The 16,115-nt window shown below is 48.9% G+C and overlaps 1 protein-coding gene across 2 annotated transcripts in view; it reads left to right on the plus strand.

Moving 5' to 3' along the window:
• LOC119384126 (serine/threonine-protein kinase tricornered) overlaps positions 1-16,115 on the plus strand; it is a 259,204-nt gene that overhangs the window by 58,613 nt on the left and 184,476 nt on the right. The window contains exon 1 of one of the 2 annotated variants that reach the window (XM_037652420.2): positions 8,524-8,577. The exons of the other annotated variant lie outside the window; for it this stretch is intronic. Coding sequence (XP_037508348.1) covers positions 8,539-8,577 — 39 coding nt within the window. The 5' untranslated portion in view covers positions 8,524-8,538. Of the gene's footprint in view, positions 1-8,523; positions 8,578-16,115 lie in introns of those variants that run through there. 2 annotated transcript variants of the gene reach the window in all.

A 16,115-nucleotide genomic window follows, 5' to 3' on the forward strand; every position in this document is an offset into this window, starting at 1 on the left:
CTCTATGTTACTTGGACTAACTGTGCCAGTAGTAGAAACAACGCGACATTAATACCGGTGTCACACGGGCACTTTTGATCGCAATCAGGGCACATCCGGACGGGGCCTTTTTGATCGCAGTCAACATCTTGTATCGGTGTCACACGGGCAAACTTTTGATCGCGATCAGGGCAGATCCGGATGGGGCCTTTTTGATCGCAGTCAACAACTTATATCGGTGTCACACGGGCACTTTTGATCGCGATCAGGGCAGATCCGGACGGGGCCTTTTTGATCGCAGTCAACAACTTATATCGGTGTCACACGGGCACTTTTGGTCGCAATCAGGGCAGATCCGGACGGGGCCTTTTTGATCGCAGTCAACAACTTGTATCGGTGTCACACGGGCAAACTTTTGATCGCGATCAGGGCCGATCCGGACGGGGCCTTTTTGATCGCAGTCAACAACTTGTATCGGTGTCACACGGGCAAACTTTTGATCGCAATCAGGGCAGATCTGGACGGGGCCTTTTTGATCGCAGTCAACAACTTATATCGGTGTCACACGGGCACTTTTGATCGCAATCAGGGCAGAACCGGACGGGGCCTTTTTGATCGCAGTCAACAACTTATATCGGTGTCACACGGGCACTTTTGATCGCGATCAGGGCAGATCCGGACGGGGCCTTTTTGATCGCAGTCAACAACTTATATCGGTGTCACACGGGCACTTTTGATCGCGATCAGGGCAGATCCGGACGGGGCCTTTTTGATCGCAGTCAACAACTTATATCGGTGTCACACGGGCACTTTTGATCGCGATCAGGGCAGATCCGGACGGGGCCTTTTTGATCGCAGTCAACAACTTATATCGGTGTCACACGGGCACTTTTGATCGCAATCAGGGCAGAACCGGACGGGGCCTTTTTGATCGCAGTCAACAACTTATATCGGTGTCCAGGGGCGTAGCCAGAAATTTTTTTCGGGGGGGGTTCAACCATACTTTATGTATGTTCGTGCGTGCGTTTGTATGTGTGCGTGCCTATATACGCAAGCAAAACTGAAAAATTTCGGGGGGGGTTTGAACCCCCCCCGCCCCCCCCCCCCCCCCCTTGGCTACGCCCCTGTCGGTGTCACACGGGCACTTCTGATCGCGATCAGGGCAGATCCGGACGGGGCCTTTTTGATCGCAGTCAACAACTTATGTCGGTGTCACACGGGCACTTTTGATCGCAATCAGGGCAGAACCGGACGGGGCCTTTTTGATCGCAGTCAACAACTTGTATCGGTGTCACACGGGCACTTTTGATCGCAATCAGGGCAGAACCGGACGGGGCCTTTTTGATCGCAGTCAACAACTTGTATCGGTGTCACACGGGCACTTTTGATCGCAATCAGGGCAGATCCGGACGGGGCCTTTTTGATCGCAGTCAACAACTTATATCGGTGTCACACGGGCACTTTTGATCGCAATCAGGGCAGATCCGGACGGGGCCTTTTTGATCGCAGTCAACAACTTATATCGGTGTCACACGGGCACTTTTGATCGCGATCAGGGCAGATCCGGACGGGGCCTTTTTGATCGCAGTCAACAACTTATATCGGTGTCACACGGGCACTTTTGATCGCAATCAGGGCAGAACCGGACGGGGCCTTTTTGATCGCAGTCAACAACTTGTATCGGTGTCACAAGGGCACTTTTGATCGCAGTCAGGGCAGATCCGGACGGGGCCTTTTTGATCGCAGTCAACAACTTATATCGGTGTCACACGGGCACTTTTGATCGCGATCAGGGCAGATCCGGACGGGGCCTTTTTGATCGCAGTCAACTTATATCGGTGTCACACGGGCACTTTTGATCGCGATCAGGGCAGATCCGGACGGGGCCTTTTTGATCGCAGTCAACAACTTATATCGGTGTCACACGGGCACTTTTGATCGCAATCAGGGCAGAACCGGACGGGGCCTTTTTGATCGCAGTCAACAACTTGTATCGGTGTCACACGGGCACTTTTGATCGCAATCAGGGCAGATCCGGACGGGGCCTTTTTGATCGCAGTCAACAACTTATATCGGTGTCACACGGGCACTTTTGATCGCGATCAGGGCAGATCCGGACGGGGCCTTTTTGATCGCAGTCAACAACTTATATCGGTGTCACACGGGCACTTTTGATCGCAATCAGGGCAGAACCGGACGGGGCCTTTTTGATCGCAGTCAACAACTTATATCGGTGTCACACGGGCACTTTTGATCGCAATCAGGGCAGATCCGGACGGGGCCTTTTTGATCGCAGTCAACAACTTATATCGGTGTCACACGGGCACTTTTGATCGCAATCAGGGCAGAACCGGACGGGGCCTTTTTGATCGCAGTCAACAACTTGTATCGGTGTCACACGGGCACTTTTGATCGCAATCAGGGCAGATCCGGACGGGGCCTTTTTGATCGCAGTCAACAACTTGTATCGGTGTCACACGGGCACTTTTGATCGCAGTCAGGGCAGATCCGGACGGGGCCTTTTTGATCGCAGTCAACAACTTATATCGGTGTCACACGGGCACTTTTGATCGCAATCAGGGCAGAACCGGACGGGACCTTTTTGATCGCAGTCAACAACTTGTATCGGTGTCACACGGGCACTTTTGATCGCAGTCAGGGCAGATCCGGACGGGGCCTTTTTGATCGCAGTCAACAACTTATATCGGTGTCACACGGGCACTTTTGATCGCGATCAGGGAGATCCGGACGGGGCCTTTTTGATCGCAGTCAACAACTTGTATTGGTGTCACACGGGCAAACTTTTGATCGCGATCACGGCAGATCCGGACGGGGCCTTTGATCGCAGTCAACTTATATCGGTGTCACACGGGCACTTTTGATCGCAATCAGGGCAGATCCGGACGGGGCCTTTTTGATCGCAGTCAACAACTTATATCGGTGTCACACGGGCACTTTTGATCGCAATCAGGGCAGATCCGGACGGGGCCTTTTTGATCGCAGTCAACAACTTATATCGGTGTCACACGGGCACTTTTGATCGCAATCAGGGCAGAACCGGACGGGGCCTTTTTGATCGCAGTCAACAACTTATATCGGTGTCACACGGGCACTTTTGATCGCAATCAGGGCAGATCCGGACGGGGCCTTTTTGATCGCAGTCAACTTATATCGGTGTCACACGGGCACTTTTGATCGCAATCAGGGCAGATCCGGACGGGGCCTTTTTAATCGCAGTCAACAACTTATATCGGTGTCACACGGGCACTTTTGATCGCGATCAGGGCCGATCCGGCTCAGGTGCTGCTACACGGTCACATTTTATTGCGATCAGGCCAAATCGGGATCAAGACGATCGCGACCTGCGCATCGCGATTTGGCTGACGTACGCACCAAACTCAATCCGGATTAGGCTGTACTGTGTGGCAGCGACAAATTTGTTGACCGCGATCAAGAAGTACGATCCAGATCGGCCCTCATCGCGATCAACAGTGCTCGTGTGACACCGGTATTAATCGCTGCTGCACGGTCCAAACTAATGCGGATCGAATACCGTGCAGCCGTCAGTCAAACTGCGACCAGACCGCAATCGGGCCTGATCGCACTTAAAAGTGACCACGTAGCAGCAAGTGCCCGTGTGACAGCGGTGTTAGCTCTGTCGCCGTCAGTGACCACCATCTCATCCAGAACTAACGCCTGCACAAAACAGCCAGCACTCGTGCATGATCACATCGACGCGGGATGTTACCGCTTGCACGAAACAGCCAACACACACGTATAATCACATTCGCAGGGAATATTACAATCACACAAACCGCCGCACAACACACACAAAACAGCCAGCACGTCCCTAGATTTTTCCCTCTTCTTTCGACTTTACTGCACCCGCCTCACGCAAACGCCTGGCCTTGGAAAATATGGGCAACGCGCGCTAGCAGACGCCGCACGCCGACGGTTATGAGGGCCAAACTAAAAATGTCGCTCTACAACAGCCGAAATCAAGCTTAGAAGAATAGGAAAAAGGGACGAAGGCTCCCACGCAGGCACATTTGAAAGAAGTATTGGGCGTGCAGCTGCTACGATGGGCGATTATATGCGCTGCACGCAGGCAACCGCAGCGGCCCGCGACCCATGCATCTATCTTCATGAAAATATTAAGGGTCTGTGCTTGTGCTACTCCATTCCATCCGATACAGATGCTACTTCAGTACATTTTGAAGGTGAAAACTTCAGCGCTAATAGGACGGAACACGCGCACTGCGCCAGGGCTCGTCTCATCTCTTTGTAATACGTCCTCGTTTGTGCTGAAGTTCTTACCTGCGACGTTATGCAGCCACTAGGCCTATTAACGTGAGCGTTTGAGCGGGTTGGTAATTCATCTGGAACATCATCTTGATGGCTTTCACCTTCCGGTCGTCTCAGCAAATGCATAAGGGACCCTGAGTTTTTATTGTACTTCAGTGCAGGCCATTTCACCTCCGTACGGTAAACGCCATAAGTACGGCAATATCTACCGCACGCAAATGTCAATATCAACAAGTCCCGCAGGTGCCTTGCACCTTCGTCAGGTGCTGTCGCCACTGCAGGCTCCACAGTGTCCCGCGCCGCAGGAAAAGTGGCACGGAATCTGCTCTCAACAAGTGCTGAGCGTAGTCGCAGCGGCGAAGCGGCACTACCAATACTCTCAGTATATCCTAGGGACCGTACTACCGTACTACCGCAATACCACACGCCCGACATGCCTGTGCTCGGCCGCGCCAGTGAACATCTGGCCGCGCTCGCAAGGCGCGTGTCTCCGTTGCTAGGCGACGGCCACGCATGCGCAAAGGAAACCCATGCGGTACGTACTGCGAAGAACCTCTCCCAGCCAGCACTTGTGCATGATCACACTGACGCGCGATGTTGCTGATCCAACACTACCGCTTGACAGCCAACACTCACGTATCATTACATTCGCAGGGAATATTCATGGGGACTCAAACTGCTCGGGACGTTCGCACAGTCGTCAGAAAAGCACCTAGCGCGCTGGCACTCGTATTAGTTCGCGCCGTGACTCGCCGCGGCGCTGCAGTCACCGGCTGGATAAAGTCTTTCTTATCTTTCAAAAGTTGACAAGTTAGAATAAATAATACTGCAAGACACTGGGAGGAAACAACTGAAACCATATATGCCGCACCGACACTAGTGGGCATGATATATTTCCTATATCTGGAAATGTAGTCAAGTCGCTGATGCAGCGCAACTGGATTTGTGGAATATGCCCCCTTCTCCTAAGTAAACCTCTTAGAGTACAAACAAAATAAGCTTAGTTAAAAGTACCGTTTAACGTTGGGAATACTTCCGAACGCTGATAAACATAGTCAAACCAATAATAGCGCGTATTTTGCGCTACGCACTACAAGAGCGCTAGGTGCCCGATGAAGTTTCCGAGAATAGCAGTACGCTCACCACCTGCCTATTTTGTTCGAACTAGAAAGCAAGCACTTTTAGCTCACCCAAATACCGCCTGTACTTCAAGTTACGCTGAATGTCAAAGTATGCAAAGAAAAAAAAACATAAATGCCCTGCATGACAGCTGCTGTGGGGAACCTGCTCGGAACGTGCTTTGGAAAGGCACGCGTTTTATTTCAACGTTTGTGCTCCGTGCTCGTTGACGTTATTTTCCCTGTAGTTTGATAATTGATGAACATCTTCGGCCACAAATGTTAATAATTTAACGGTTCAAGCGAGCACCGAGTTCGGTTTCAGGCGCCCGCAATATGCACGGGAGCGAGCGGCGCGTCGTCTGCTATCGCTGCCCCTTGGACCCCTCGAGAGGGCGCGCGTGTAGTTGTCGCTACCTTTATAAATACAGGGATCTTACGGCTGGAGCTACGAGCGATTGTAAAGGCGCCGCCCGGAAACCGCTTTGTGCTATGCGTGACTGACTCGGAACACGAATTGAGATAACACCACCAATGGAAAGATTCTTGTTTACTGTTTTGACTAAAGCGAGTCCTGTTTTCTTTTCTTTTTTTTTTTTCAAAAATTACTTTGGGCCCTTCACGCGGCAAAATCTCGAAGATACAGTAGAGGTCGATCACATGACCTTCTGGTGTGCGCGGTTACTGGTTTCTTATCAGTACAGAAATGCAGTACACTTTTTTTTTTCGATTCTAACTTAATATGTGCAGATATAAGCCTCCGTTTGTAGTGAGCAGAACAGTGGCGCCGCCTTCGCTCGACGTAATATCCAATGCTCATGAGCATGAAAGGTGTTCAGCTATTTATCAAAGGTAGCGACAACTGCCCGCGCGCCCTCTCGAGGGGTCCACGGAGCAGCGCTAGCAGACGACACACCGCTCACACTCGTACATCTGGCGGACGCCTGAAACCGAACTCTGTGCGCGCTTGAACTGCTTAGCTATTTACATTCGTGACCTAAAACGCACGGAAAATGTCAGACTACACGGACGATAACTTGTACGAGGCCGGACCACGTTAAACGCTGTAATAAAACGCGTGCGTTTCTGAATTCAGCTTCTCAACAGTTTTCCGCAGCATCAGCTGTGCGGGGCATTTATTTTTTCGTTCTTTGCATGTTTTCAAGTTCAGCGTGACTTGACGTAGAGACGATATTTGAGTCAGTTGATAATGCATGTGTCGTAGCTTACTGCTTCTTTCGGGAACGTCACAGTACACACACCCGATCGCCCTAGTAACGCGCAGTGCATAGTACGCGCTATTATCGGTTTCACGGCGTTTGTCAGCGTTCCCAAGTGCTCTCATGGTTACGCGGTATTTTTAACTTTTTGTTTATAAAGTGCTATAGTAGCTTTATTCAGGAGATTTGCAAACGCCTTCGAAATGTAGTTAAAAGCACCGGAGTGATGACGTCCATCATGTCAAACCTCGTTTTACCTGCACTAGTTCGAATGTTCACTTTGTCACAAGCATTACATTGGCGGAAGAGGATAGCCTCTTAATATCAGATTAAACGGACATCGCGCAGACGCGGCGAAGAAATTGCCGAAAGCAGTGGCATAGCATTTTAATGTGGCAGGTCACAACTTGGACGAGCTCAAACTTTGCATACTTGAGTCAAACTTCCTGTCCCCGAGAGACAGAGAATATAAAGAGTCATACCTCATTCACAAGTTTAAGGTACTCCAGCCAATAGGTATTGACCTTTCAAAGCGTGCTCTTGAATCCATCCGGTATGATAGATACAAACCAGTGGGACTCTTTTGAGCATATCTGCCCGTTCTGTTCACTGTGAAATTATCCTTTTTAGGCGTTTCTTACTTTTGACAACCATGGTTAAGCGAAATCCCAGCTCAGTGCTGCCGTACTTCAGCGCAGAGAAGCAGGCAAACGTCGATCGCTGCATGCAGTGGCGAGTGAGACGTCACCCGAAAGCTTCAGTGAAAACTAAAGTTACGCGGCACACGAAGTTCTATCGCCGTTAAAAAGACCAAAACATAACTTTCAGTGCTTGTCTTCTTTGTAGTCAGTCCAGGTTTGCACTGAAGTGTTCACCATGAAGAAACAAAGGCTGTCACGTGTATTCGAGTTGTTGGTGACAGAAAACGAGGCTCTACGACATACACGACGCCGGTGCCCTCGCGCACTCTCAAGTGTTGATATGGTGGTTTATTTTCCCAAATAAAGAATCTCTTTCATCTAGTAAACCGGCCTGCGAACGTTCCTTTCTGCGCACAGTAAATTGCATGAACAGCCATTGTTATCTCTCCTAAAAGTATTCGAAATAAACACAAAACAATGTCCGCACGTTTTTAATTGTGCAAATGCTTCTTTACGATTGATATTAGGAGTATTGTGAGCGTTGTATGACGCAAATTTTGGCGCTTTTTTAAAGTATTCTAATGTACCTATGACAACGATATCGGCGCTCTTGTGGCCTTACCGGCCCAGCTTTTTAACTCTCCGGTGTAGCGCAGCAAAAGTGATATTCGAGAGCTAGAGAGAAAAGCAGTGCGCTTCGTGTTCAATAAATACCACATACATAACGTTCCATCTTTAGAATTCTGTCTTTTTTTTCTTGCTTGCCTGGTTGTTACTGACTTGTTATTGCTTTGTCTGTTGCTTTTATGGCCTCTCCTGCATGGACCACACGGTGGTGTGCATTATTGATAAACGAGAAAAGAGCGGCTGCTTGCGGAAAGGAGGACACAATGTGCGGAAAGGTTCTGGTAGCGCAAGATGTGAGCCGCGTTTTAATAGGAAGCACCGTGTCACGTCAGTAACGGCTGAGTGTAATGCGGTGGGTTATGCCAATTTCTGCCGTCTGCTCTTTTCTGAAAAACAGTAGGTCCAATAACTTTTGTTTGCCCGAGTCAGGCGCCAGAATTCTTTCTGCATTCACCTCGGGGCGATACAAGGAACGCGTTGTAACGCAAAGCTCGGAGGGTGCAGCGGTTAGTGTCACTGCCGCAGCACCTCGGGCGCGTCGGTCGCCCCCTGCGAGAGCAGACGAGACGGTGGCGTCGCCATGGTGACGGCCGAGCGAAACGTGATCTGCGGAGGTGTGTTCTCGGGCCTTCTTCGCGACCATCGGCGATGAAGGTTTTCGCGATGCTCGAGGGCCGAAATCAGCAGGTAATGCCACCACAGGGCTCACGCTCTTTTCGCCTAGGCCAGTGTGCGCACAGTGGTACACAGCTTTACGCGGAACAACCTTGCCGCGAACAGCTGTGCTCGGCTTGTGCGCTTCGCTTCGACACTGTTTATATCCGACGGCGCGCTTGCATGGCAGTTGTCGAGTGGGCCTTATAAATAACGTCGCTCGGAAGGCTCTCTCGGATCGGCTGCCAACTTCTTATCTCGTGCTGTGCGGCAGCTGCGTGCTTTTCGTCACTGCGTTCGCCGTGTTGAGTTGTCGTAGATGCCTCTATACAATTTGTTTCTCTCCACGTACTGACGACCGTGACCAGTCGATGCATGCACGTTTTCCGCATGGAGCAATTCGTAACGAACGGCAGCAACGACGCCCGCTTTGCATAGCGCGCGTTCAACCGTGCTGACTGACAAGTGAGACCTGTTCCTTTGCCTGACATGCACGTGCATGCTTGGCGATAGAGGGAACGTGTATTGCGGACACGCGTTGCTCTTATATTGCCACCAACAAACCACACGTCTCATCTAAATGTCGCACGAAGATTCCGGTCTCCCTAGAAAAGTGCACGGCTCAAAAGAAACGCCCCAGTAACGTTCCGGCAATGTGCGTTCTCAAAAAAAAAGAAAATGATGATTTTCCCAGGGATATAGGGTTTCTCGTTATTTTTATCGGCTCCTCTCCAGAATGACGATGTATAGTTTAGGCATCTAAATGCACTGCATCGAGGGGTGTAGCCAGGGGCGGCACATCGGTGAATCTCCCGTAGGCGGAATCACCACATGATCTTTGGAAATACGTGCGCCTCCAACGACCTGTGTATTATTGAACTCATCACGATGGCTCTGCGTGCCTTCACTTTTGCACCGTGCCATAATACCGCTGTCACACGGGGACATTTGATCGCGATCAGGGCTGATCGGGATCGTATTTGGCTAAGACGTTAGCAAAAGTTCAAGTAAATGCGCAACGAAATCATCGAGTGCAAGCATTCGCGATTCAAAGAGAAACCGTTGTTATGCTGCACATAAAAATTCGGCAGATCCCACGCCTTGTGGGAATCGGTTTCATGCGAAGCAGTTAGCGAGTAGTTCTACGCTGCATTTTTATGGCTTTGAGCCAAGCGTTACCAGGTGGATCGACGTGTTTTTTTGTAAATGGAGTAGTTGCGTGCACATCGTGGGCTTACCAGGCATGTCGACTACACTGGCGTTCAAAGGGACACTAAAGAGAAACAATGAATCGGTTTAGATCGATAAATTGTGCTCCGGTAACTCTAATCTCGTTAATTTCGCCATCGTAGGTTTATTAATAGAGGAGAAAATCAAGTTCATAGTTTCATTTTTTAATTTCGCGCCGAAATCCCCCCGCCGGACGTCGCCGATTTCAAAGTGTGTTTATCGTATTTTGGCGCCATTGGTTAAACAAAATTACCCCAAACTTGGTATGTTAAGTCTATGGCCCCTTTAGAGGACAATCTACTTCGTTTTTACCGATTAGGAACTACGTAGTCCCTAGTAGGTGCCGTCAAAACATGTGACGTCACGGCGAATGGTGCGGAAACTTCGAGGTGGCGTCGCCTCCCACATTTGTTTTTGCGCATTTTCTCGCTTACTAACCGTCTTCTCGCAGCAAGCGTGGTGTTTTTGGCATCGTGAAAGAGTACTTTACTAATATGTGAAAAATCGTTTTGCTTTTAGTGTCCTTTTAAAGGGTAATTTATGATCTGACGTGACGTCAGCACTCACGTTAGAGCACAGTCACCAGTATTATAGAAACGAAGTGCACTTTACGGTTGCATAATGTGAATATTATACGTAAACTTCGTTAGCGCATTCCTCCGTGGTCGAGTAACGTTTGGATATAGCTTGCTGAACGAAAGGAATACAAATGTAATGTTTATTAGACTCCTATAAAAGCGGAGCCAACACTGCAACCACAATTACCTTTGACCCGAAATGAGGCCTATATCATAGCATTACGTATGTAGTGCTTATTGCTTTGTTATAAAATTAGAGAGGCCGCACAGCAGCCACAAATGACGTTGCACCGACATGTTTTTCCAAAGCGGTTTCTAGACCTGGCGTCGCTCTGTGGTAGAATACCTGACTGCCACGCAGAACGCTTGGGTTCGATTCCTGCTCGGATCCTAATTTTTATTATTTGCATTCGTCGAGTCAACGCTGACGGTGTCGGTTTTTCTTCACGCTCTGACAAAGCCTGTCCTCGCCGTTCCTGGGTAGATATAAACAGTCGATCACGTGTGGCGCATACCCGTAATTGAAAATTTTGTTGAAGCGCACCAAAAAACAGACGGACAGAAGAGGCTGACAAGGATAGCGCTTGCTCTCACAACTGAAGTTTTATTGATCAGAAAAAAGGTATTTAAAGCGGTTACATGGCTCTTCGCGCATGTGCAACAGAACAGGGTGCAACAGAAACCACTCGTGTCGGGATTACATAATAGTCGCTGTTATTTGTCATTTAATATATTTTGCAAATACTAAGTGTCGAGATACGCGTATTCTTTATCGTGCAGAACAATCGTATTTACACTTAGTATTTGCAAAATATATTAAATGACAAATAACAGCGACTATTATGTAATCCCGATACGAGTGGTTTCTGTTGCACCCTGTTCTGTTGCACATGCGCGAAGAGCCATGTAACCGCTTTAAATACCTTTCTTCTGATCAATAAAACTTCAGTTGTGAGAGCAAGCGCTGTCTTTGTCAGCCTCTTCTGTCCGTCTGTTTTTTGGTGCGCTTCAAAAAACTTTTCAATTATGAACGTAATCCAACTGGCCCAACTTACCATCTTGCTGCATACCCGTACGCCGTGGCACGTGGTAAACGGGTATGTGCCACACGTGTCTGGACGACGTACGCGATACGATTTTCACGTTATTCATGTCATGACCAGACAGTCATATTCGTCCAATCTTCTTACCCTCCTATGCGAATTTTGGTATACACCAAATTATGGAGGCGATCACGAGAGCAGCCAGACGTAGCGGCTGGCTAGATGGATGGATGGATGGATGGATGGAAACGCTCAAAGTGCCAAAGGTTCGCTAAGAAATGCTTCGCATTTAATATAAATTTGAAATGGCACCTACGCTATATATGTTCATAGGTGGAAGCATTACAAGGATATGGGGTTATCGGGTTCAGTTGTTCGGTGTTACTGCATCTTGAGGAGGCATAGGCGTGCGCAGGGGTCCCCATCGGGAGGGGGGGGGGGGGTGAGCAAATCTTCATCGCTGCCCCACCCGCTTGGTCGAGTCCGAAGGACAGCGTGCTTCACAATGGATGAATAAATGCCCCCACCTCCCGAAGGGAATCGTGAGAAAATGCGAATGCATTTCTTGCGCCGAGAGTACACGGCGTAGTAATTTTAATGGCGTAAAGCTGGACACATCGACGCGCTCAAGTGTCTCTCTTGTGGGTGCCTCTTTCAACGAACGCTTCCTACGTGCGTTCCTAATCACCTCAGGGATGTTGCCACCGCCTTCAATGCAGCACAAACGCGTTTAGAACGCGCTGTTTTCAGGCTGTGCCAAGGCAGCACAAACGCTACAAACGCGTTTCAAACGCACTGCATGAGGCGGTGGCGCAGGGAGGAGAGAGAGCGAACTGCGAGAGAAGGAGCGGCGAAGCACTGCCTACCCTCTCCTACACTCTCTCCACACACGCGGGAGCTCCGCCGAGCTCCCACGATGCGAGCGCCCTCACACGCCGTAGCGCGCTCCTCCTCTCCACTCACCGCTACTCCGCCCGCACTACCTGCTCCGGTTGCTAGGGGCGAGGATAAGCGCGCGCACCCACAGCTGTTGCTATGGGAGAGGGAGTGAGAGCGGAGAGAAGCGCGGACAACGCCGGATGCCTTACATAGCCCGACTAAGAAATGCATTCGCATTAAAAAAAAAAAAGAAAATGATGTGGTGATGTGCTTGTTACAGTGGACTGTCTTTGCTCCCTGGCTTTCCGGGGGTAATAATATGGCAAGTAAACAGTTCTTGCAATGCAACATCCGGGGCCGCCGTCATCGTGAGAAACTTGCGTGGCCATAAATGAGTAGACTGCCACCCTCGTGCGCGCGCATATGCGAGGAGGTGTCCTTCTGTTTTTCATATCCGACGACGCTGCTGCGCCGTGTGGTACCTCGTATGTGAATAAATGACAAGAATAAATAAATGACAAAAACCCCGCCTCCTGCGACCTTTGCGCACTCATCTCGCCACCACTGTTCACCATTTCGGGTTGAGAGCTGGGCTACCTAACCGCTACCTAACCATATGGGTATAATGAACACTACGGGGTGTAAACAAGTCGCGAGCTTGCGCAGCAGATATAATTACATTACAATTGGCAGGGTTGGGACATTTGGCACGGGTTACGTCGCATGGATACGACTTTCTTCTCCGAATTTACGTCGTGTGCCTTTTATTTGTTGTATGAGTAACCGCCAGTCACTGTGATTACAAATCGGCATGGCAGCGCTCATGCACACGCGACCGCCCGCCTCGAACCAAACTTACTCGCCCGCTGCGCTGAGAACAACAAATAAATGCGTCAACTGAGTCGTCCCTTTGTGCCATCTCACGCTCAAGACAAAGCATCAAGTACGCCTGGTCGTTATTTACGAGATCAGCTGTTTGTTTAGCCACGTCTGCTAAGCCTAACGCACCGAAAATTTGATAACGGTTCTTGGAAATAGCGCAATGTAGTGGCCAATGATCGCTGGCCAGGACATAAATCTACAGCAAATACAAGCGTCAATTTGTAACTTGCGGGCCGCACAGTGCACGAGGACGACTTGATAATTTCGAGGGCACCAGCTTCGATGTGTGCAGCCACGGATGTGCTTTTCTTTTTTCTCCGGCGCTGCCGTCTGCTCACTTTACCCAACGCGTGCGCGCAGACGCGAGGGGGACGCTGAGCAGACGACGCGACGCGGATGAATACATCGTGAGAGTTTTTCGCCCTTCGTAATAGGGAGTTTTCGAATAGGGGCCCCACAGCACTTTGCGTGTGCTTTGGATAAAGCAGAAGCTAAGAGTTTTCGAATGCGGTTTTGCGCTGAGGGTTTGCGTCTTGCGCCTGCAGCGCCACGATGGCCAGAAAGGCAAACTACGATGAATAATTAATTAAAAGCTTTCACAGAACATAACTTTCGGTACACGCATTCTTTAAAATTTTAATTTGCAAGGTGTAGTGGTTATGAATTCGCTGGTAATCTCCATCGATTCTGTGAGTCCACATTTGCCGTCATCAGCCAAGACAATCCAGCTTCTAGCCACCCTAGCTGCGTTAAGCCTACGAGCTCTCAAATCGACATCTTAAAAACATGGGCTACTTTTCGGCCAACCTTTGTTGTATGCGTGAGGTATGAGAAAGCGATAGCCTATGCGAGCATTTTTAAATTCATAACGCCATCCATTGCTCAAAAATCGGGTTAGTTTGGTCTTGGCGTGGTCTTGGCCGAGAGCCGTCGCTTCAGTGGATGCCGCCATGTTTGTTTGACGCAAAGCTTTTGGGGTTAGCTTTGGGGTTCCCGCTAAATTCGAGAAGTAGCGTCCCCAACGCAAACGTTGTCTGTGCCTCGCACATGCGCAGTGGCCTCGACGTTATTTCTTTGGGGCCTCTATTCGGAAACTCCCTAATATCTGAGGGGGCCTCCACAGTGCTGAAGAGAACGTCACAGCCTCGTTTGTTCGCCATAAGAGTGTGGTTGAGAATGATGCGTCGTCGTGAAACTGCAGTGCCATATTTTTACAGTTTACCACAACGTGGCTTGCACAATGTTTTCCGCAACACTGCCTTCTGTATCGAAATCTTTTGTTGTGCGTTATCAAGAGCACAGTGGCATCTTCAAGCCATAAGCTGTTGAGATATATTTACCCCGATTTCTTCTCAACGTGGTCGTCTTCTTTCGAGCATCTCCCTGCGTTGCCTTTTTTTGCTTGTGGAGAAGCCGTGGAATCCTTGGAAGATGTTCGCTATGTGTCTCCTCGGTGATGCACTGGTGTGTCCGCTGGTATGAGGCTCAGGCTCTCTGGTTGGCATTTGAGAGTATATCCTTTTTGATCGAAGTCGAGCCTTACTTCCAGGCTGCTTTGTTCCAGCTCAAGGGTAGATCTGCTGTGTGCCAACGTTTCATCGATTGTTGCACTCTACTGTTGGGCTTTCATTCCACTTGCTGAGCTTTCATGGACTAACCTCCTGCCGGCTCCACTATAAACCGTTAGCATTTGCGTGCGTTTTGGTACGTACGCGATGTCGCCAAGCTTTCCCGAGGGGAGCGCAGGACGGCAGTATTATATATATAAATATATCGAGCGAGAGAGAGAGAGAACTTCGTCGCATTCAGTTTGAGGAGATTTTCCTATACAGAGATAGAATTTGCTTAGCACTGTTTGATAACATTAAATAAAAGTACAGTGAGTTTCAACGTAGCATACGCTGGGACAACCATACATACGCGTGTTATGCACGTAATGGTATAAAAGGCAACACTTTTTATGCATTAACCACACAACTTTATGCATGAGTACAATTATATTGATGGCGGCCTTCCCAGTATAGTATAGATTTGTATCATTCAATGAAATTACTGTAATGCCTAAAAGCTCAGCCGCTCACTAATAATTGCGTTTTTAATGTTTGTAGCAATGACTGCACCTTTTCCGTAATTAGTACTCCACTTGCACATATTCAGGTTGGTGTATATTATATTTTGCTTTGATTGCTCCTATGTTTCTAGCGCGTTGTTATTACTATTAGTATATTACTGCTATTGTTAACTTGTCAACCACAAGTTTCATTTTTAAAAAGTAAGAATTTGTGGTATTGGAGGCGTATCTTTATACTTATCGTATTTGCAACATTGCTCCAAGTAAATGCGCCTGTGCAAACGGTGCAAATTTTCATTGAGAAAATTTTGGCGATTAGGATGTTAAGCTACCCCGCGTTCTTTCCTTCTGCATTGGTCGTTAGCTGTTAATGATTTGTTCAAGTTTTCTGAGTCATAACTGTTTGTGTCACTGTAGCGAAGGCCAGCTTGCAGGAGCGTTCCGACGTGCGTGGTACGCATCTGCTTTCATCACCGGAACAGAACAGTACGGGCATGTAGCACCCACTTCCATGTTGCCCTCCTAAGCACGACTTTCTCCGCCCCAGTAAGGTGGAGGGGGATAAGAGCGCGTGTATCCTGCCGAAGGACATTTTTACGGGCACGGAGTGTATTCAGGGATTGAAGTCGATGGATACATGACAACCCATTCCACAAGACACTTGTTCACTTCATACACAACACCGGCCTAACGGCGCACATTTCATACAAATATACACAGCAAATATTATGTGCCTTAAGGGCAAGTCTGTGTCGCAAATAAAAAAAAAAGGTTCACGCCCACAGCATCTGCTCATAATGCGATGCAACAAATGACGCGAAAAGAATCAATCGTGTAATGACCACTCATGCACGACTACGTAAAAAATAGGGGAATGCACTATTTTCA

Source organism: Rhipicephalus sanguineus, chromosome 2, assembly GCF_013339695.2.
Source record: "Rhipicephalus sanguineus isolate Rsan-2018 chromosome 2, BIME_Rsan_1.4, whole genome shotgun sequence".
In the NCBI taxonomy this organism is placed as follows: Eukaryota; Metazoa; Arthropoda; class Arachnida; order Ixodida; family Ixodidae; genus Rhipicephalus; species Rhipicephalus sanguineus.